Source organism: Lissotriton vulgaris, chromosome 12 (genome assembly GCF_964263255.1).
Source record: "Lissotriton vulgaris chromosome 12, aLisVul1.2, whole genome shotgun sequence".
NCBI lineage: Eukaryota > Metazoa > Chordata > Amphibia > Caudata > Salamandridae > Lissotriton > Lissotriton vulgaris.
In genome coordinates this window covers 512,932,553-512,956,589 of record NC_141700.1, presented here as the reverse complement: position 1 = coordinate 512,956,589, position 24,037 = coordinate 512,932,553, and the positions used below count along the sequence as shown (strand labels likewise).

At 45.3% G+C, this 24,037-nt stretch overlaps 1 protein-coding gene across 1 annotated transcript in view; it reads right to left on the bottom strand.

Annotated features, from left to right (window-relative positions):
• The window catches only part of FCSK (fucose kinase), a 1,017,185-nt gene that overhangs the window by 23,073 nt on the left and 970,075 nt on the right, over positions 1 to 24,037 (bottom strand). Inside the window, exons 20-23 of the mRNA XM_086945277.1 lie at positions 23,791 to 23,910; positions 16,793 to 16,980; positions 7,957 to 8,056; positions 5,529 to 5,752 (exon numbers count right to left, since the gene is read on the bottom strand). Of these exons, the coding sequence (XP_086801403.1) occupies positions 5,529 to 5,752; positions 7,957 to 8,056; positions 16,793 to 16,980; positions 23,791 to 23,910 (632 nt within the window). The remainder of the gene's footprint in view (positions 1 to 5,528; positions 5,753 to 7,956; positions 8,057 to 16,792; positions 16,981 to 23,790; positions 23,911 to 24,037) is intronic.

Here is a 24,037-nt window from a genome sequence, read left to right as displayed (position 1 = left end):
GACGACCGAAGAAAGAACGCCACTTCCTGGGGAAAACGCCTATAGACGAGCAGCGCCACGGACTCCAGTACATTCGCCCGGGAGAGACTAACTTTCAGGACTCGAAAGACGTTGGTTAATAAGCCTATCAGAACTATCAAAATAAAACCTTCCTTAACCCCTACAGTTGGTGTCACGGTCGTCCCTTCACCCACGTCCACACTGGTGTCAGAAGTGGGATCTTCTCCTTCCCAAACGACCATGGCAATGGAACAAGTAATTCAAACGCTTATAGATGGACAACAAAAATTGGAATGGGCAATAGGCCAACAAATTAATACAGCTGACGCTGACCGGGACTTGTTCAAAATGTCTATGACCCAACAGTTGGACGCCATCCAAAAAGTTGTGCAAACTCCCCTCTCGACAACCGCCACAGACAGACGACCAATAGGGCCACACCCGTCAGGGGTAGCCTTACAAAAATATGTAAATGGGGAAGATCCTGATGCATTTCTGCTAAACTTTGAACGGGCCGCCAGGGCATGTGGGTGGCCGGAAGAAAAATGGCCTTTCTTTTTGGCGCCCTTACTCTCGGGAGAAGCACAAACTGCCTATCAAGTGGCGAATCAAACAGGAACGTCTTCGTATGCCGAGATAAAAGCGGTGATTTTAGATCACCTAGGAATGGATGCGGAAGCATACCGGTTGCGGTTTAGAAAAGAGAAGGGAATACCGGGTGAGAACCCAAAGACCATGTATCTCCGAGTAAAAATGGCGGCTGAGAAATGGCTCCGGCCAGATATTCGGAGTAAGGAAGAGGTCATGACCAGTATCATATTGGAGCAGTTCATGGAGGTCTTACCATACGGGACACAGAGATGGCTAAGACAACACCCCGGACTAACGGCAGCCCAAGCCATAGAAATGGCAGCCAATTATAATCGGGCAGCACCCCGGTCTTTTCCCTGGGAAAATGAGAAAAGTTCCAAAGTTATACCATCCTCGACTAAACCAGAGAAAAAAAAGACTGTGCCAGAACCTGTGAAAACACGGCAGTTCAAGTATGACGGCCCCCCTATGAGAGGACCGCAGTGTTTTGAATGTGGGGAGTGGGGTCACATAGCCCGGATGTGCCCCCAAAGAAAACCCGCAGAAGAACCCATGGAGGTCGGATACATCCCAAGGGCGGTCATGTACTCCTCAGAAATGGGCCCCTCCTTTTACGTAAGGGTACGAGTCAATCAGAAGTTAGTGAGAGCATTACTAGATTCGGGTTGTCGACAATCAGTTATTCAGGAGCGACTCCTACACCCTGATCAGATAGGCCAGGAAGGGACTGTACTAATTAGGTGCGTCCATGGGGATGTCAAACCCTACCCAATGGCAAGAATTACCCTACACCCTATAGGTAGAGATCCCTGTTCGGTAAAGGTGGGGGTAGTGAGGTCTTTGCCCGAAGAGTTAATACTCGGAGTGGATAACCCAGACTTCCTATCCTTATTTAAAAGGGAGCTGAAAGAGAACCATGTAGAAGCCTACCTGTCAGCAGACCCCTGGGTATTAGATAAAGGGTTTAAATTCGCACAAGTCAATGATCCCTCTCTGTTAAACGCCTGGGAAGCAGCACACGTAGCACAGACCAACACCACCAAGAGCTACCCTAGGTTCAGAATAGACAATGATCTGCTTTATAGAGAAAGCAAAGAGGGAGAACCTACCCAACTGGTAGTGCCCCAGGAGTTCAGGGACCAGATACTCTTCTATGCTCACACCCACCTTACTGCTGGGCATAGCGGTAGTGAAAAAACTACACAGAATATTCTAAGACTCTTTTATTGGCCAGGAATATACAAGGAAACTGACGCATATTGCAAACAGTGCGAGGTGTGCCAAAAAAAGAATCTCACACGTCCACCAGCAGTACCTCTCCAGCCTATGCCCATTATAGGCAATCCCTGGGATAGAGTAGGGATGGACTTGATTGGTCCACTACCACGTACATCCCGTGGCCACACATACGCTCTTGTTGTGGTTGATTACAACACTAGGTTCCCAGAAGCCTTTGCACTCAGTACCCCGACTACTAAGAACGTAGCGGACAAGTTGGTAGAGCTATTTTCAAGAGTAGGGTTCCCTCGTGAAATTCTAACGGACCAGGGAACACCCTTTGTTTCCCGGATGATGAAAGAGGTGTGTAAAACGCTTGATCTCCATCACATCCGAACGTCCGCATATCATCCGCAAACGGATGGCCTCGTGGAGAGGTACAATAGAACTTTAAAAACCACCTTGAAGAAACTACTGACTTCCGAAAATAAGGATTGGGACAGAGTATTACCCTTGGCGTTGTATGTAATAAGAGCTCAGGTACAGAGCAGTCTGGGCTTTTCACCCTTCGAATTGCTCTATGGCCGCCAACCCCGGTCTCTGTTGGAAATCACAAGAGAAGCCTGGGAAACAGAAGGGGCTGCAGAGCAGAGAAGTTTGTTAGACTACACCCAGCAATTGAGATCTCGGTTAGGTAAATTGAGAGACCTGGCCTATTCAAACTTAGAGAAAGCTCAAGCTGCTCAAAAGCAATGCTATGACAAAGGAAAGAAGTGGAGGACCCTAGAAAAAGGGGACTGGGCTCTCGTACTACTTCCTTCCTCAACCCAAAAGTTCCGAAGTGAGTGGAAAGGTCCCTATAGAGTTATGGAAACGTATGGACGTACAACATACAGCTTACAAATGTCCCAGAATAGGAGACAAACTTTCCATATCAACCTACTAAAAAAATGGATTGGTCCATGTCCACGTCAGGCCAACTTAACTCTACCTGAAGACAAGAGTGGGTCCACCCTAAATCAATTACCAGTGAATTCAGAGTTAACAGAAGTAGAGAAGGAAGGGCTAAGATCGACTCTCCTGCCCTTTTCCCCCATCTTCTCAGACACCCCTGGGTGTACCCATTTGGCAGAGCATCAGATACGAACAAAAGAGGGTCAAATAGTAAAGCAAAGGCCTTATCGTATCCCAGCTGCAAAAAGGGCGGACGTAAGAAAAGAGGTACAGGACATGCTTCGCCTAGGGGTGATCAGACCATCTAAAAGTAATTGGTCCTCACCCATAGTCATGGTCCCTAAACCTGACGGGTCTACCCGTTTTTGCATGGACTTCAGGGCCCTAAATGCGGTATCCTCTTTTGACGCCTTTCCAATACCCCGTGTGGACGAACTAATAGAGAGGATAGGGGATGCCCGTTACATTACCACTCTAGACCTGACCAAGGGCTATTGGCAGGTACCCCTCAGGGAGGAGGATTGCCACAAAACTGCCTTTGCAACGGAAAATGGGCTCTTTGAGTTTACGGTCTTACCGTTTGGACTCCATGGGGCACCTGCTACCTTTCAGCGGTTAATGAACAGGGTACTGGCAAAGCACACCTCATACAGTTCGGTGTATCTGGATGATATAGTCATCTTTAGTTCATCCTGGAAAGAACATCTGATACATGTGTCCAATATCTTGACCGCACTACAGGCTGCCGGACTCCATGTGAACGCAAAAAAATCAAGAGCGGCATTCCCAAAGGTGAAATACCTGGGGTTCATGTTAGGGGAGGGAGTCATAGCGCCCCAGGAAGAAAAGATCAAAGCCATAACAGGAACTCCTTTCCCAACCACAAAGAAACAGTTACGAGCCTTTTTAGGTCTTATAGGGTACTATAGAAGGTTTATAAAGAACTTCGCAGATCTTTCTAGTCCCTTAACGGACCTTTTGCAGAAACACGTCAAAAACGTGCTTCCAAGCCCACCATCAGCCGGTGCCATCAGTGCGTTCCAAACACTGAAAAATGCCCTTACCACCAGTCCAGTTCTCATCCCACCTAACTTTGAGAAGCCCTTTTCACTAGCAACGGATGCCTCTGACACCGGCATAGGAGCTGTGCTATCACAGGAAGGGGATGACGGTGTCGAACATCCTGTGCTCTATGTCAGCAGAAAGCTCCATCCAAGGGAACAGAAGTACCCCACGGTGGAAAAGGAGTGCCTCGCCATCAGGTGGGCCATTGACAAACTGAGGTATTACCTGGAGGGTAAATCTTTCACCTTGTATTCAGATCACGCTCCCCTCCAGTGGATGCACCGAAACAGGTCCCAGAACGCTAGAATACTTCGCTGGTTTCTCTTCCTGCAACCGTTTGCCTTCAAGGTTGTGCATCGGAAGGGGGTTGACAATGGGAACGCTGACTTTCTCTCCAGAATGCCCATTCTCCCCGATCGGGAGAATCCAGGGGGGGAGGAATGTAAAGCTGGCGACCTTACCCGTCGGGAATGGTGGAGTCCAACCTCTTCTGATCTATCATTTCCGGCTTCTCCGCAGGATCACGAGTGGGTACACGGAAAAGAAACTGCTAGCGAGTACGACGACAACGGGCCCTTTAAGTGGGCGTCTGCATACGAGGGTGAAGCCCCGACCCTCCGTGACGTCCCTGGCTCTGGATTGGTTAAAACAGGGGAAGTCCTGTAAACAGTGTGTGGAGACACCGCGAGAAGGAAGGCGGAACCCGAGGAGGCGGAGAAGCGGAGCACGTTGGAAGCAGAGACCGAAAGGACCGAAGAAGGAGCCTCCAGAGGAGCTGGAGGAGAAGCTGAACCACAAGGCGAGCCAGGAGGCCAACGACCCTGCGGACCGCCGTGCCACACTCCCGAGGGAGGAGTGTGGCTGACACAGGTACGGCGGCGTTTGGCGGCTTGGCTAGGAAAGCGTAACGATAGCGTGTAGTGCGCAGCTGTATATAAGTCTTACCTCCACTGAATCCAACCTTCCAGCCTATCTCCCACCTTACCCTCACCCTACCCTTTCTTTCCGCGACCCCTCTTGCACTGTGCACTGTATATACCAATAGTCACACCGGGTGTAAACCAAACACTCCCTGGGCCCCCATGGTGCAAACCCTGTAGAGGACTGTGACCTAACGGCTTTCCGTCCTGTTGGTCTTCTTTCTTGCATGTGGAGAGACTCCCGACGACCGAAGAAAGAACGCCACTTCCTGGGGAAAACGCCTATAGACGAGCAGCGCCACGGACTCCAGTACATTCGCCCGGGAGAGACTAACTTTCAGGACTCGAAAGACGTTGGTTAATAAGCCTATCAGAACTATCAAAATAAAACCTTCCTTAACCCCTACAGTTGGTGTCACGGTCGTCCCTTCACCCACGTCCACAGTTGGGTAACAGTCTTTTGTTACAGGGGAGAAGAGATGGTCCTACCTAGGAAGATAGTGTGCAGGGTGGTAGGTGACCCCTTGGACCCTACAGTAGATACTGTCTGCATGGAGTTAGAAAACAGTCTTACCTCAAAGTGGGACTGTGTCTATGGTGATATGAGACAACCCTACTCGGGAGATGATACATGAATGGTGGTGGTGATACTTGCCTCTGAGAGTAGATACTGTCTCAATGGTGTTAGATGACAGGCCTATTTATGCAGATCCTGTTGGCACGGTGTTGGGTAACGCTTCACATTGGGCACTGTCTGTGCTTCCCCTCACCTGCACTCACCTCTGTATTTGCCAGTATCTGCTGCAGTTTCTCCTTTGGGTTGGGCTCTTTCGTTAAGAGGTATAGAAAGCCTCCACCTCCCGCGCCCGCCAGGCTTTGTCCATAGACGTGGGGTCGCAAGGCATCCATCATGCGCCGCACTGCCAGTGGCTCACAACCTGGTGCCATATTTTTCTTATGCTGCCAGTACCGGTCCAGGCACCCCCCTATGAGGTGCAAGTCACCTAGAAGACACAGATGCAAGACAGTCACCATAGATGCATGAGATACCAGAGCTACCTGGCTTCACTGACAATTTGTTGTTCCCTGCAGAAAACATGTGCCACCACCCGACTGACAAACCCTTCACTGAACAGCAGTCCTTTGAAGCAGGGAAAGCTAAGCAGGCTGGAGGATGTGGTGATAGCTTCCAGGCAAAAGAGAAGGTGAGATGCTGTGAAGGGTATAAAACTGAGGGCCAAGCCTTGCCATTGATTTTGATGCCTCTCTGGGACTCCAGAGTGGATCAGGGTTTCTCAGTCCGTAGCGGGTGGGTCTTGATGCATTTTCCAAACTATCTACTATACTGTTAGCTTATACATGGCAATTAAATTATCAAGTACCTTCTCGGTCTAGGAACCCCAGAAAGCTTACAAATTCCCGTCATCAAGGAGCTCCCATAGACTATCCTGGAGTGCTCTAACAATTCTACACCTGTTTTTTTATCTGATGCTGTGAAAAATGGTTTCATCCTACAGCCCTAATGGGAGATAATGTAGCAAGGCTCAAGATAATCCTCAGCAAAGCTGCACATGGATTCCTGTTGTGTTCCAGCAATTTCAGACTAGGTGAAAAGAAGTAAAATTAAGAGTTTATGCCATAAATAGCAAATTGCCAGCACACAACATTCCCTGGTGTCTTCTCCAGGCTCCAACCAGCATCGGACTGGAGTTTGTAACCCTCCACAAGAAATGCTGAAGTCTATTGTTTAAAATTAAATAACATGATATACCAATACATTCTGACTCATGACAATCTCTACTAGCATTAAAGAAAAACCTAGAATGTTTTAAGAGAAGCTTAAAAAAGAAAAGTAGGGTTCCTGTCGAAAGCAGACTATGCCACCCCATGTGCCCCCACTGAATCTGTCACTCGCTGGACATCTTTGGCCACAGAGTGGAAACAACTGCAGTAGTAGTAGTAGCAGCAGTAGTAGCAGCAGCAGCACAGTAGAGTGACTAGTGCTGCTCAGTTAGAGTGGGTGCCCTCCTCCCACTCTTTTATCTCTCCCACCACCTTAACACGTCATCACTACTCTTGTACAACTGTTGGTAACAATGAACAATCTCTGTGAGATGAGACCACTTGATGGTCCAATGGCCAACGATCGGGGGGCACAGCTTGGAATATGCCACAATATTGCTAGTAGTCCAGATAATTAAACAGAACTTGTGAACGGCGACTCCAGTTTGATGCCCTTTATGAACCCGGATTACCGGAAAGTGTTCACTCTCAGCAGACGACACGCTGTCCAGCAAAAGATGTTCTGGCCATTCATCACCTCAAGCTTTAGAAATTCGTGCTTCAGGCACCATACCTGGTCAAGGTACTGTCAACACGCAAGAGATGTATGGGCAGTAAACCCACCTCAAGACTGTCTCAGGTGCTAACATGTGCACGGCTATCACAAGGGAAAGGTGAGGACTAGAAACAGTAAGAGAAAGCAAAGCCATATATAACATTTGTTGCCCTTCTATCTGGAAGGAACAGTCCACAGGAAACTGCAGCATTACTCTTGATCTTATTGTCTTTATACCATTCATTACTATATGAGGGAATCTCTCATGTGATTATGAATGGTGTGAGGAAGCAAGAGAGTGACTATGAAGAGTTCTCAAAGGTTGAGATTCATTCAAACATTCACATGCATTATTCTTTTTCGTTGAGAGTTGTCCTAAGTGAAACAGGATTCCCAGAAAGAGACCCCAGCTGCACTACAGCATTGATGCCCAATAAGACCAAAACGCCTATGGGGTTGCTTGTGTTTCTGTTCAGTGGCGACATAGCCTAGCAGGTAAGGCTGGGCTGCACCTTTTGAGGTGGGACAGGTAGAGTACTGATGTCCATATGGAATGGAATGGTACCCAGACAAATTACCAGTTGTTCAAAATTTATTTAAGCATTTCCATCCATCACTTCAAGTCTATATTTAGTTGATGTACCTGACTACTGGAAATGTTTATACCTGTGTGATTGTTAAGAGATCTACAAATTCCAAATGTAAGCAGCTTAATGTTCCCCCACCCACACCCGCCCTTGCCCTTCAGTGTGATGCAGGCCACCTATCCTTATGCAGCAGTTACGGTGCACTTGCAACTTCCTGAGCACTTTGTTTCGCATTACAATATGTTGGTGGTTTATTACCTTGGCTGAAGGCTTGGGCACATACCTTGGCTGAAGGCTTGGGCACACTCCTCTGCATTGCTCACCAGTGCATCAGCGTTCTGCACGATAGTGGGAAGCCTTGAATACCAGTTCCGCAGCACGTCCTGCAAGTGAAAACGGGTCCATTATATCTGCACATGCCAAATTCCAGGATACCTGATGCTTTTCCCATTAACAGGAGGCCCACACATCAAGCAGTGTATTCTAGATCAGAAGTTGAGAATCAGCTTGCATCCATGAGGCCAGCTCCATTCCAAATTTTTCAGATAACAGCCGACTGTGAGTTTTATTTACATTCTACGACAAATTTAATGTATGTGAAATTCCCAAAAATCTGGTATGGATGGGGCCTACCAGTATGCACCTTGGATATACCTGCTCTGGATGAATGGGTTTATAACTTGTTATTATTATATTACTGCACACTACTCTACAAGAGCAACCCTCCAGGTAACTTTATCACACACAGTCTGCGTTAGAAAATGCAAACCATTGGCACTAGTACACATAGGGCCATATTTATGACCCGTTTTTTGTCGCTCTTGCATGTAAGGTGGAGCAAGAGCGATGCAAACCTAAAGTAAAAATTCTTAAGCTGCGCAAAGCCATTTTGCGTGGTTTTGAATGGCTTAAAAAATATGGAGTATGCAACACTGAGCAAATTGCTGCGTTGCATTACTCTGCGCAAGGGAGGCATTCCATGCGCATTGTGTGGGTTTTCCCAAGCAGCTCCAATGGCTTTTGATGCATTCCCACATTTACCAAACCTGGTAAACCTGGGAATGCGCCAAAAAGATTTGCCTCCCCAGGTGAGGAGTAATGAAGAGAAATATATTTATTTCTTCTTGTTTTTAGGTCTCACCAAGGCAGCGCATGTGCCGTCTCTTCAAGACATGCTGTATCTACTCAGTGGACCTTCAACATGTCCATCGTTTTTCATTGTTCCTTTCGAAATTCCTTGCTTTTCAGTGGTGAATCGTTGCCATTTGTCCCTCCTTTTGGTTTATTAATCCCTCCCAGGGACACTGGCCCTGTTACATGCCTCATTTCACTTCTGGCCATGTATGTTACTTTCGGCACACTTTTTTTAATGGTTTCTGGCTGTAGCACAAGCGCTCATGTTTTTGGTCGCTCAGTTACTGTTTATCGTTTTGTGGCCGTAACACGAGTGAGCCCAAGAGAGGAGCCCACCTCCAATAAAAGCTGCTTAATGATTAATGCATGCAGGGTTAGTTTACAGAGGTGGAAGCAGCCTGGTTAGTACTAAGCCAAGCACTGTAGAAGTCATTCAAAAGCTCCTGCAGACAGTTTATCTTTTTAAACACTGTTGCCCCACTGATCAATGTCTTGTAGAGCTGGCTAGACAAATGTTATTCTGATAAATTACAGCTTGTGTGTAACAATATATCAGGACATACGCTGTAGTCTGTGGCATAGACGATTGTCATCAGGGGCACAAAGTTCCTCTCCTGAACTTTTATTTATGAGCCCAGTGCATAAAGGGAACTTTAGTCCTCTGTCACCTCAGTTTGCCCCCAGTTCTAGACTACAATGGCTTTGCATAATGTTGGCGCTGCCAAGATGCCATTTTGGAACACTTTAAAGGCAAAAAAATGCGATGTTGGGCTGAGTTCAGAACAATTGTTTATTTCAAATGTATAATAACAACATAAGGATGCACGTTTGTGATATTGAATATCTGTGTAAGATCATTGATCCTCTTCCCTTCCACTTGCCCTCATCTCTGTTTCTACTTTCCCCGCCCTCCGATCCCTTTCTATTCTCCCCCCTCGTCTCTGTTTCTCTCTTCCTGCCACCGTTCGCCACTCCCACCCAATTACCAAAGCCAAAAGCTTGACAGTAGGCGAGACCTATTGGCTTTTCCAAAGCTTGTTTCCTCTTTCTATGGGTGCTGCACAACACACATAGAAAGAGTAAAAAGCCTCTCTGAATTGTTTTTGAGCAGAAAGGTACTGCTTCTTGCACAAAAACAACCCTGCCTATAATACAGACATCCTTGTACCATAGTGCAAGGGTTCCTGCATTGGCTCTAGGCTGCCAAAATGGCGCCAGCGCAAGGCAAAGGACAGGAATGCACAGTATTGGATAAATACAGTGTATTTCTGCCCTTTTCCTGTGACACATCGCAGCAAGGGGACTTGCTGCGCTGCCTTGAGCCACAAGGGTCATAAATATGGTTCTTAGCTTAAAGGATTGTACCCATTTAGTGCCACTATAAAGGGAAAATAATAAAAGTAATATTACCCATAAGAATCTAGTTCTGGATGGGGTGACTTTGCAATCGCCTACTACTCTGCGAATCTGTTTTTCACAGGTAATATGGTACTGACATCACATTCCATAAAAAGAGCATTATTGGCTCCTACTGACTTCACAGGTGTTTTGTATTATTAATATGTATGCAATAGCACTCAACCTTCTAATGGTTCCACGGCTCCAAAACCATAAACCAAAGTGAAAAACAATATACAAAAGGGAGTGCTCAGAAAGTCTAATGTTTTTACTGAAAGTTTACGTAATCACAAATTAATCCAGGATTTTCAAACGTGAATTCTTATTATAGACCCAATATCACTCAGGAGCCAAGATATTTCCAAAAAGATTTTCTTTATTCTTCACATCAAACTGCAGCTCAGCTAACGTGTTTCGTCCCGACAAGGGACTTCATCAGGGTTTAGAGATTTCTTAGTGTATCCTTGTGGGCAAGTGTAAGCCAAACAGAAGAAGAGGGGGCTGAATAGTGGTATCTCCTAAGGTTCATTAAAAATTCTTTAGTGGTTCTTCCTAGATACATGTAAACCATACCTGTATGAGAAGGCTTCGCGCAGATGGGAAATTGTGTCTTTCTGCTTAACTTGTCACGTCCCACTGGGGATACAGGTATTCAGCCTTCTCTGGTGTAGACTTCCCCAAGAAGAATTAATAAGGAATTTTTAATGAACCTTGGATGATACCACTATTCTTTTTTGGAATATCATAACATGGCTCCTGCGTTATATTGGATCTATAAGAAGAATTAATATGTTTGAATAATCTGGATTAATATGTGATTAATTTAACTTTCAGTAATAACACTGGCCTTCCTAAGCACTCCCTTTTTAATATTGCTTTTCACGTCAATACTGACATCTATTGTACCTAGTCTACAGGTAGGATGGTGTCCAACTACAGCCATGCCATAGTTTCAGGATTACCACTATTTAATTTGGATTTATTGCAAGCAAATGTATATTATGTGGATATCCCAAAAATCGCACATTGATCCCACTGCTTGGATTTGCACAGGACACTACTTTGGATTTTTAGGTATGTGTAGATCGATGCTTGGTAAACCTGACAGACTGCCTTGATATCTGTAATAAACTATTATTCTCCTAAACGTTTAAGCTGCTTTATAATGACGACAGTAAACTATTTAGGGTCAATTTTATAGGGTGGTGGTAATGGGACAGCCGCCAGAGATTGGAAACTGCCCCACTCTTTCCATCCATTGCCTCGTTTAGAGTGAAGAAGATGCTGATTTTCCCAAAAATGAAGGGCAACTGCCTACAAACTTGTCATTGGAAGATCCTTCAAGTGCTACGTTGGACATCTGTCTAGAAATGCCATTTGCAACACATTAGTACCGAATAACAAGAGCATGAAAAGGGCACCAAAAGGTAAAAGAAAACTACCCAGTGTATCAAGGATATTTGTCTTTTATTTTACAAGGATGTACCACAGCTTTAGGAATTTGTCTTTGGAAAACGAACAAGCTTTGGCAAAGCTAATAGGTCTCGACTATGGAAGAGCTATTGGCTTTGCCAATATGTTTTAGCTATGCTGTACACAAGCGTGGCTGCTGTTCGGCATAGCTAAAAGTTAGTGGCGTAAAGGTTAGTGTTGTAGAGTACAGTGTAGTGGAGTAACGTAGACTGGCATAGAGAAGAGTTGAGTGGTGTGGGGTGGCATACTGTTGTGGGTTGAGTACAGACTTGCAGAGTGAAAGGTTGTAGAGTGCAGTAGAGTGTCATACAGTGTCAGAGTGGAGTAGAGCACTGTGGAGTGGCATAGAGGGTGTTACGTAGTGTGGGGTAGAGTGTTGTAAAGCGGAGTAGATTGTCAGAGTGGAGTAGAGTGGAATCGCATAGAGTAGAGTAGAGTGCCTTAAAGTGGAGTGGCTTAGAGTTGCATAGTGAGCAGTAGTGGAGTAGTATGTTATAGAATAGAGTGGCATAGAGGGAATTGCGTAGAGCGTCGCAGAGTGGAGTAGTGTCGTGGACTACAGTGTTGTGGAGTGGCATAGAGGCGGGTAGAGTTTAATGGAGTAGAACGTCAGAGTGGAGTATCGTGGAGTTGAGTGTTGTAGAGTGGCCTAGAATGAAGTGGCATAAAGTACAGAGCAGATTGGCGTAGTGTGCAGTGGCACAGAGCGCATTGCCGTAGAGTGCAGTGACAGAGTAGAATGGAGTAGAGTAGAATGGTGCAGATTGGAGTGGTGCAGGGTGGATAGAGTGCAGTGGCATAGAGTAGATTGTTTCAGAGTAGAGTGAAGAGGCTTAGAGTGGAGTGGTGCAGGGTAGAGTCTAGAAGTGTAGGGTAGAGTCTAGAAGTGTAGAGTAGAGTGGCATATAGTGCAGTGGTGTAGACTGCACTGGCATAGAGTGCATTGGTGTAGAGTTGAGTGTAGTGATGCAGAATGGAGGAGAGTTCAGTCGTGGAGAGTGCAGTCTTGCAGAGTAGAGTGTCAGAGTGCACTGGTGTAGAGTGCAGTGTTATAGAGTTGAATGATGTAGAGTGGTGTGGAGTGCAGTGTTGTAGTGTACAGTGGTATAGAGTGCAGTGGTGCAGAGTAGTTGGCGTAGAGTGCAGTGGCATAGAATACATTGGTTTTGAGTAAAGTGGAGCAGAGTGGTGGCGTAGAGCGCAGTGGTGTCGAGTAAAATACAGCCTACCAGAATGGTGCAGAGTGGCATAGAGTAGATTATTTTAGAGTAGAGTGAAGTGGCTAGGATAGAGTGAAGTGATGCAGGGAAGAGTGCAGTGATATAGAGTAGTAGAGCATAGTGCACTGGTGTGGAGTGGTAAAGAGAGAGAGTATTGCCTTAGAGTGCAGTGACATAGAGTGGAGTGGAGTGGCGCAGAGTGCAGTGGCATAGAGTAGATTGTTTCAGAGTAGAGTGAAGTGGCTTAGAGTGGAGTGGTGCAGGGTAGAGTGCAGAGGTGTAGAGTGGCATAGTGTGCAGTGGTGTGGACTGCATTTGCATAGAGTGCATTGGCGTAGAGTTGAGTGCAGTGGTGCCGAGTGGAGGACATTTAGTGGTGGAGAGTGCAGTCTTGCAGAGTAGAGTGTCAGAGTGCACTGGTGTAGAGAGCAGTGTTATAGAGTAGAGTGATGTAGGGTGATGTGGTATGCAGTGTTTTAGTGTATAGTGGTGTAGAGTGCAGTGGTGCAGAGTAGTTGGCATAGAGTGCAGTGGCATAGAATGCATTGGTTTTGAGTAAAGTGGAGCAGAGTGGTGGTGTAGAGCGCAGTGGTGTCGAGTAAAATAGAGCATAGCTGGGTGGTCCAGAGTGCATAGAGTAGATTGTTTTAGAGTAGAGTGAAGTGGCTAGGGTAGAGTGAAGTGATGCAGGGTAGAGTGCAGTGACATAGAGTAGTAGCGTATAATGCACTGGCGTGGAGTGATAAAGAGTAGAGTGCATTGGTGTAGAGTGAAGTGGCACAGGGTGCAGTGTTACAGAGTAGAGTGTCATAGAGCGGAATGTCGTGGAGTGGTGTAAGGTACAGTGGAGTGGACTAGAGTGGTGTATAGTGCGGTTGCAAAGAGTGCCGGGGTGTAGAGTAGAGTGGTGCAGTGCAGGGAGGCCGAGTGTAGTTGAGTACGGTACACTGGCATAGAGTACAGCATAGTGGTGCAGAGTGGAGTGCAGTGGCGGAGAGTGTAGTGTTGCAGAGTGGAGTGTCATAGAGTGCTGTGGTGTAGAGTAGAGAGCAATGGCAGAGTACAATGGTGCAGAGTAGAATAGAGAGGCATAGAGTGCAGTGATAGAGTACTATGGTGTAGAGTGCAGTGGTGTAGATTGTTGTAGAGTATTGTGGTGTAGAGTGCAGTGCAGATTGGAATAAAGTGCATTGCTTTTGAATAAGAGGTGCAGAGTGCATTGGCGTGGAGTGCAGTGGCTGAAAATGCAGTGGTCAGTGTAAAGTGCAATGGCATAGATTAGAGTGGTGTAGTGTTGAGTGCAATTGTGCAGAGTGGATTGGCATAGAGTGCACTGACATAGAGTGGATTGGGTCGGAGTAGAGTGCATTGGCGCAGAGTACAGTCTTGAAGAGTGGAGTTGTGCACAGTGGAGTAGAGTGGCCTAGAGTGGAGTGGTGTAGAGTACGGTGGTGCAGAGTAGAGTGGGGTAGAGTGCACTGGCATAGAGTAGAGTGGTGCAGAGTAGAGAGGCATAGCGTGAAGTGGCGCACAGTGGAGTGGTGCAGAGTAGAGCGCAGTGTGGAGTGACGTAAAATGAAGTGGCGGAGTGGTGCAGAGTACAGTGCAGTGGTGTGGAGTGGAGTATGCATGGTATGCTACAATACTGCCATTACAAACAACACATCTTTAATTGAAATGACCATTACAGTTTCACAGACACTGTTTTACTGCTTAAAAAGTACAGCGCGCAGACAATGTGTATCTAGTGGATGACATTTCCACATTAGTATATTCTGTTTTGTGTGAGACATACTCCTACTGTTAACCCCACCTTCGCTCACTATCGGGGAATCTATGGAATCCCCTTGCTCAAGGAAAAGTTTGAGTTGAGCATCTAAAATCAATCTCTGATCCTCATTAAGGAAATGTTTTTCTCTGCGCTTTTTAGGAGCAGTGTGTTCTTCATCATTTAAATTTTACAAAATTCTTTAGCATTTCCTTGTGCTATGCAGGGCTAAATTAATAGCAAAAAATCCGAAGTGAAAGCCATTATTAAAAGTACCATCAGTCTTTAAGTGTGAATATAAATCGAAGAAAGAATTCTAAATAAGGCATAACCCATATATTCTTTTTTCTTCTAAATAACGGCCCATCTAGATATTTGTTGTAACAAAATTATACTCTTTCTGACAGCACCTCGGTGAGAGATCGTAGATAAGGTTTGAAATGCTAATTTTATTTCTGAGGCCTTACTCTGGTTACTAACAGGGAGAAATATCCAGAGGGAAGAAGGGGGAACTGCTTTCACTGAGGCTGAGAAGGAAGCTGGGTTACGTTATTTATTATAATAATAATGACTTGCTTGGTGCCTGGCCTTGGCTGAGGGTCAGACTGGGGCTGGAAAACGAATCCAGGCTGCAATGCGGCCGATTTCCACAGCTGCAGCGAGTTTGGCCACTGGAATTTCTGTCTTTTAAATTCTGGCGCGGACACGAACAAAGAGTGGGAACAGCAGTCAGCATCATTACAGGGGCTTGGCCGGTCACAAGGTTTTCATGTCCCCTTATTTTTTAGTAGTATTCTAATGTGCAACCAACCTGTGTAGATTGTGCAGGGTCCTCGGAGGCGCAGCAAAACACGGGCAGCAATAATGCCGGACAGTCTGCTGTGCATAAATGGAGGCTACTTGAAAGCACCTCGTAAACGCGTTGTTGCGCTCTTGGGCCAAAGTGATTACAGATTACACAGGTGGCCTTTGTAACACCCCCTGAGCCGCATGCGGCTGGGTATTAAATAAGATTCACTGGCTGCCTTCAAGCAGACCAGTCATTTGCGAGCATTCTCACAACTACATTAGAAGCTTCCTTAGTTCAGCCACAGTCTATCTTTCACACATCGTGCGCGGCGCCCCTGGCTACTCCCAGCGGCGCACTGGGGTGCCGCGGCGCACAGTTTGGGTACCACTGACCTAGTGTATTGATTAGTTTTGTTCGTATTAAAATATTTGTTTCCACCACACTTCAGAATTACTAAAAAATGTGCTTCATTTGTGATTCCCTATTTCTGATATATTCACACAGTTAATTTTCAAACATTTAAATTTTGTTGTGCGCTAGAAAAAATAACATCAAACAGCCTTCTGTCCAATCCACGCGCAGTTGCCAGCATCATTGTCACATAAATCCTCTCATTATCAAGTCAGAGAAAGAAAAGTAAACAAGCTCCCTTGGAAAAGGGTACCTGACATTTGACCTTTGTCTTTGAATGCACAGTATATGCGACAAGATAATAACATTTAAAGGCCGGTTTCAGAAATCGTGCATAGTAGAAAGATACCATAATAGGGTATCGGCCACAGAATGGACTCAAACTGGACATTCTAAAATAAATAAAGCCAGCAAAAAGAAAGCAAGCAAATGTGAGTTACAAAACACAAAACCAATCATTAGCAATGATCGGAATGCATTCCCAGGGAAGCTTTCTGAAGGTCCCCAAGATGTTTTTAGCAAACCAGACAGCTGTGCTGTTTTGTAGGCTTTGACCTAAAAAGGGGACACTGGACATGTTGCCAATGTATAACGAACCAGCCGCCCTTTTATTTCCATCAAAGTGACACCAGCTATGGATACAGGAGTCATTTTGGAGAAAAAAAAAGAGAACAAAACGCCAACCAGGATAAAACTTCAGATAGGGAATTTATCTAAAGTGCAGCGGCTGGCTGCCATACGCCCTTAGTCTACCCAGCTCAGAAAGCCATAGAGCGATCAGTGTTCTGATACATTTAGCAACCAGAACAGTGTGAAAGATGAACATTTGTTTGGAAGCAGGAAGTCAGAAAGCAAACTGTTAACATTGTTGTCAGTACCCATTTTTTGGGTCAAATGACAGAGGCTAGGATGTTTAGGGTTTTACCTGGAGCAGGTTGCGAGCCAGACGTGTCTTCCCTGTGTACACAAGGAGAAGGTGTTCATTCAGAGTTTGAAGGAAGCCACTTGGAAGTCTGATCTCCTCCACGTCCACCTTCAGCGGCAGCTGGGCGCTGGAGCGCCCAATCTTGATACCAGGCATGAGGCCACCCACCTGGTCTTGCCAGCCTCCTCCTGCAACAGAGAATCTCATGTCAGACATATGAGGGTGGTCACCTCTTTTGGCACATCTACCAAAATTGTGATGCTACAGGCACCAAGACCTTGTCTGACCCTACTGCCTTGGCTCCTTGCTGGGGATGCGTCAAAATGCTATGTTTCCCCAGGGGAGGCGTAACAAGGAGAAACATCTTTATTTCATCTTGTTTTTTCCTTTTTCTAAGTGTGCCTCTTTGTGCAACACACATAGAAAGGGGAAAATGCCTGTCATGATTGTTTTTGTACTGTAAGGGGTCCCGTCCTGCACAAAAGCAATCCTACTTACAATTCAGGAACCCTTGCATCATGGTGCAAGCATGCCTGTGTTGGCGCTAGGCAGCCAAAAGTGCGCCAGTGCAAGGAAAGGACAGTATGTGCCGTATGATGTTAAATACGGCGCATTTCTGCCCTTTTCCTTTCACGCAGTGTAGCAAGGGGGCTTTCTGCGCTGCGTGAAAGTATGATAAATACGCCCCTTAATTGTTACACCAAACCTTACTATAATGCGAACTGTAACTCTATTATTATTTTTGTTTGAAATACATAAAAATTGAAACAAACCCTACTTGACCCTAATGCTAACTATCGTTCTTAAATAATTTAAATAAAATGTAATTGAATTAAATAACCCTAATCTAAACATGATGCTAACCATAAACTATTCCTAAATTAAATATAAATGGACATAACCTTATAGCTAGCCAAAACATTTAATCAATTTAAATTGCATTGATTTAACCCCTCAATGAAAGTAAGTCAAACAGAATGAAATGAAATGCTGCTAAACTCACCCTTTTTGATGTAGTATTATTCTCAACAGTGATCATTACAGAGTAGTGCCTCCGGTGTAAGGATCTGAGATGCGGTGCACATGCAGTAATTCCCATGTCAACCCTGTTTATTCTGTGCAGCACTATAGAAATACCAAATACATACACTGCATTTTGCCTTTGGGTTCAAATGAACACGATTCCACATTTTTTGCAGTGACTGATTATTAGTTCTTCCATGCCTACTAGTCCTTGAATGGTTTATGTTGCATAGTGGTCTTTGTAGTCCAGCATTCTTAATGGAAAACAAACTAGACAAGCATTTGAAATGCAACTGCTCTTGCATTACTGAAAGTTTGAACTATTGGCATTGCAAATAATAATGCAACGCCGATAGCTCAAACTTTCAGTAATGCGAGACCAATTGCATTGCAAATGCTTGTTTTCAAAGGTTACATGTGTTGACTGTCTCAGGAGATCGCAGCAATAAAAATGGTCAAGAATGTAGGAGGAGTGGGAGATGAGGGTCGGACAGGGCAGCAAGTTCTATCATCAGTGATTGAGGCTGGGAGAAGAACGAGCTGCTGTGGACGTTCGGAAAGGCAATACATTGCGTTGTCAATGTCAAATAAATTAAAATAAAAGCCGCAAAGTTAAAGGTGCACTTAAAGTGAATGTTAGCTGTGCTTGGTTTTTGCTCATTGTAACATTTATTAACAAAAGAATACAGAGCAGCCAAAGCATAGAGAGCAGCTGTCCCAATTTAGGAGAAACACAATTTTTTCTATTTACCATGTTTGCCCTCTACAACATCCCTCATTGGTTTTCATAAAGCCGGCACAACTATAATGCTGCTCAAAGAATACTTTTGGGCCTAATGACGAGCTGCAGCAAACCCATGGCTTTAAGAGTGCTCCCCAGCTTTTTTTTTTTTTAAATCACATCAATTTCACATATAAAAGTTCAATACCGACCAGTGTCTCCCTTTGAGAAGGGTTGTAGCTGCTTGCTCAGTGACGCTGTTAATGTCTAGATGCGTATGCGACATAACACTTTTAAATAGCGACTCTCTAGACGTATATTAAACGCACTGCATGAAGGTTACCAGCAAACTAAACAAGCGAAAACATATGGAGCTTAATAGGAGTTAACCAAACACAAAGAGATGATGGACGGAGCACTGAAACTTTCAGACACACACCCACAGTCACAGATCTGGGTTGAATCCATCACCCCAGTTCAGACATATTATGGACGGAATGTGAGCGGAGCTTAATGCCGCTATCCTGAATACAGCATGACTCGAAGAGACAGAGCAAGCGCTGCCTAGGTGAGCCTAAAAAAAACCTAACTTAATGAACAAGCATTAAAAATGCAATAGGTCTCGCTTTTCATTAAGTTAAGCCATTTGCTTAGCTATACAATACCATTAGCAAAGAAAATGGCTTTAGCTTAATCAAAGGTGAGACCTATTGCATTTTCAATGCTTGTTTGGCATTGAGAGATGTTTGGCCCTGATGCCTCACTCGATGCACATGGGAAGGGGAGGGGAAAGGTAAAAGCTGCGTGTGTGCTCAGAGAGTGAGGGGTGGCCTCTGAACGCAAAGTGAGAGGGGGGAAATGAAAAAGTAAACGAAGACTAAAGCAGCACGGCACAGGGAGATTAATTGAATTGGGAGTAGCGTTGTGTGTCAAAGTTAGACCAAAGCTGAAAACTCACCGAGGACACAAGCAGCTGTTTTATCAGCAGTGACAAAGCAAGATTTTTGCTTTATTAGATGCCTCTGCACAGCCGTGGCTTGTGCACACCCCTTCCACTCCAAAGAGAAACTCTTATTCCTTGCAACAATAACAAGCAACGCTTTGATTCACTGTACGAGCCTGGGGATAGCGGTGAGATCAACAGGGATGAAAGGCAATGTTATCACATTCATCCTCAAAGTGCAAATGAACTGCAGGGTATCCAGAGACAATCCAATCATAATAAAAAAGACACTGCATGATCCCACCACAAAACGTATAACAAGTGGAAGGGCGTCATGCGCGCGTTGTGCAGAAATGCCACGGCGGCACCTATCTGATGTCATGTGTACTCCCACGACGCGCATGCACATCTTCTGTCCGTCCGCGTGCATGCTTTGAAATTTGTATTGATTCCAAAAGGCCCTCGCATGGCGAGAGTGGCACATGCGCACTGCTAACGCCAGGTGAGACCTAAAAAACCAGGGCTTACTTGCCTACTATTGGTCAATTTTAGAATCCGTATTTGTTTTAGCTGGGGTTCTAAATCTAAAGCATGTCCACACAAGTACAAGATTTGGGGCAGCCTCAAATTGTGGTATGGCTCACTGGGTGGTATGCAGAAAGAGTTGCGCGACCTGGATGACCCCACATCAGCCAAAGGGAGGCGAGTTTCCCTATGTGGGAGTGTGGAAGAGCCTGGAGAAGGCCAAGTGCCACTACTCCCCGCCGAAGCATCTCTTACAGCTAGCAATGCTCCCGCTGCAGGCACAATGTACAACTGTCTATCCACACCACCATCAGTGCACTTGTGAATACAATCACCTTAAGTAAGTCCCAGTGCTCTAAGCTGAGTTCAACTGCTGGGCTTTCACAATGTGCTGCTCAAATGAAGCCGTCGCTCGTGCACAGCACAGGTAAGAGTGATGACAGACTATCTTGTGAAAAGAGACAGCCTCTCTCTCTCTCTGTCTAGCTGTCTTTTTCTCTCGGTTTACATATTTTGCTGACACACATAAATCAAAAAGCCCACGCAGACTGAAGTAAACATAAGAGACCACGTAAGGCCCATTCAGGAGTATGGCAAATTGATGTGCGAGATTCTGGGTGGCTAGAACTGATGTTTCAAGATACTATGTCTGCACGGAAATCCACCAATTATGAGATAATCTGCAAGGAATGGAAAATGTCTTTGTGGACCCATTTTTTCACTGCAAAATACAGAATGGAATTCCCAATTACATGGGGATTAGCGCTCACATTTACCACAAGTTCTGAGCAGTTGGCTACTGTGAGGCGGGGTGCAGGGAGGGGTTAAAGGGGATTTGATCTGGAATGATGACTCTTACAAGCTCCCTCTCTGCCTTAGAATAGGGTTAGTTCGAGGCAGAGACCAAAGCCGGGACGCAACTGCAGCTCACACCTAAAGCAATTTTACCTGCAGAATTTTCTGTCCTACCCACATGTGTCAAGTGTCCCTAAACCTGGAAAATCCAGTTGCGGGAACACCGAGTAATTTGTGATCGAGTGGAATTTGTATCCTATCCAGGGATTGTACTCTGCCTGACTCATAATAGGGGCCATAAATGTGTTCAACCTAGGGAGACAAAATGTTATACTGCAGGTTTTGCCTTCTTCGTGTGTGCCTCTCTTCCTCCCTGCCACACTAGAAATAAGTTCCTGTTATCATGGGCACTCCAACTCCTTGAGAACTGCACCCATTTCTCCAAGCCAACTGCAGCCTCTTGCAAGGAGGCTAAAGGCTCTCTATAGCTCGATAAACAGGGAGCTGGGAAGGGGGTGATCATTGACAAAAGGGTGAATTGTAGCTAGCATATCTGCCTGTTCAGGAAGCAACTGCGTACTTTTGCAGACCTAGCTTTTTTACATGCTCAATCAGTGACGGCTGGCTTGTACCAAGGGTGAAGGGAGTGTGCCACAACAAATAATAATAATAGTAAAATTAAATTTACCATATCTTGGAGCATGACGTCCTCCTCCTTCGGCTGTCTTCTCTCCTCACAGAAGCTCCCGATGCAGGAAACTGCACTACCCAATCCTGGCGCTGCTTTCACAACATGAAAGCAGCTCTAGGATTTGCTATAGCTGCCTCTCCCAGCGCTCATCAGAGCACTGAAGGCCTGTGTTTTATCTAACCCAGCTGTCTAAGACTGCTAGGTTAGAGAACTTTAAAATGTGCATGTCTGGCTGGCCGGCCCAAGATGGCCAGGCAAAGAGACAAAGCGCATAGCTAGCTGCCACTCTGCAGCGCTGACCTGACACGTAGTTCAGGTTCAGTTTACTACCGTTTTATTTTTCAGCTCTTGGGCTTGTGAGGCGAGCTCCTCTGCTCAAAAGGAGGAGCCGCATCTGGCTCAAATATCGATTCAAGGAGCTGAAGTGAGTAATAGAACAGTCCTCCTAGCACTGTTGAAATTCCACTTTTCTCTTGGTGCCATGAATTCTACCATCTTCATTCTCACCTGCAGAGCATCATTCTCAGACTCATTTTGAGCAGAATGCTTTTTCAAATCATAGAGACTATTAAACCCACGACCACTGGAATTATGCACCAGGGATGACTAAATCATGTAGTACAAGACAAAATATGAAGTGTACTGCGGCACATTTTGTGATAGTATTACATAATTATTTTGTCATTTTTAGGTTTCTACTGCACAGAGCTTGCAAAATCTTTTGAATTAATTTTTTTTTTTTTAAATCTTAAAAGAGGCTTAGAGTGTACCATTGACTGGCTTTCACGTCACTTTACCTACGATTAGCTAGCTCCCACGTGACTCCCATATCACTCTTGTTTCCTTACTTATTGTTGGTCAGTACCTCTTCCTCGGCTCTGTTTTGCTCCTGAGCTTCAAGTCTTCGTCCTGAGGTCCTTCCATGACGCCTGGACCAACCAAGTACTGCTTCCAGGGACCAGTGTCCTTCCACTGCAGGCTCCTGTTGTGCAGGAACTCTTTTTTTGGGTGCATGTCTCTGCAGACCCTCTCCTTCACCCCTGCTTAAAGTAAAAAAAACTTTTTAAAAACGCTATGACGTAGACAATGCTGGCTGCGTCATAGCACTTTTATTGTTTTTTTACTTTAAGCAATATTTTTTAAAGGCAGAGGAGATTAAGGGCCAGATGTAGGTGGCCAAATACCGAGCGGTAACGCAGAAATTCGCAGAAATTCTGCATTACCTACCGGTATTTAGCTGAGAGCAATGTAGGTGAGTTTAAACCTACTTGCAAAATAAGGAATCGCAAAATTGCGATTCCTTATTTTGCTCTTGCATTTAAGGAATCGGCAATTGCGATTCCTTAAATGCAATGCAAGTAGCACAAACAAATGTGCACTTCAGCCTTAAGGAATCGCTAATTACCACCAACTTCAAGTTGGTGGTAATTAACGATTTCCTTTAAAGAAGCACTTTTTGCTTTTTTTAAAGTGCAATGTGGCACACATCCATGCCCTTAGGGCATGTATGTGCGCCACATATGCACACATGCACATTTAAGGGGTGCAACAGGGTGTCCTTTTGACACCCTGGCACCCTTGAAATAGCTACCGCTATTTGCGATTCTATAATACCGAATCGCAAATAGTGATTATCTTCCCATTCATTCCTATGGGCCTCCTAGCCCATTGGAATGAATGGGTAGGTATTCCTTATTAACAAATCTCAATTAGCGATTCGTTATTAAGGAATGTTAAGAAATCGCTAATATTTTAGCGATTCCTACCTACGTTAAATTTTGAGACTCCTTAATAGCGAATCAGTAAAATTCGCTATTAAGGACTCGCAAATTTGAATTGACCTACATCTGGCCCTAAGTGATTTGCCCGGAATCACAGGCGGCATCTTTGCCTTTAGTGTCAAATTCTTCTTCCTCCTTCCACTTAATCCTCCATTCAGGTTGGGAATCTCCACTGTATTTTGTGTTATACACTGCGGCTGCTGAGGAAAAGGACTGAGGTCGAGCAATGAGATGTGCCTGTGGGCACATAAAAAAATGGGATCCGCTGCCCACGGACTGTGCGTTATGGTGTTGTGGTCCCTCACCTTGAATACACGTCTTTTACTCATACTTGTAACCGGAGGCGCCCTCGCACGTCCACTACCTGCAGACATGTCCCTATGTACTATTGTGGTCTTCAAACATGAGGTTCAGACTTTATAAAGAGGGCCAAGTTACCCATTGCTTTAAAAACATCAAGCCAATCCAAATTAACTAGCGACCTGTTAGCTAGCCATGCTCTTCCCACTCTTACAGTACCTGTGGTGAGGACTTGTTCCAGGTGGAGCACCGCATGGATGAGCGATTCTGTGCTGGAGGATTTCCCCGCTGCTCGGTACAGAGCCGCCATTACTGCCCCAGCCAGAATACTGCTTGTGCCTGGAGGGTATTGAGAGAGGAGCAACAGAGTCACGGCAAAGGTTGTACAAACATCCAAAACTTCAGGTTATCCTCTTCAAGATCCAACTTCTAAAAAGGACCCCCACAACCCACGACAGAACCTGGC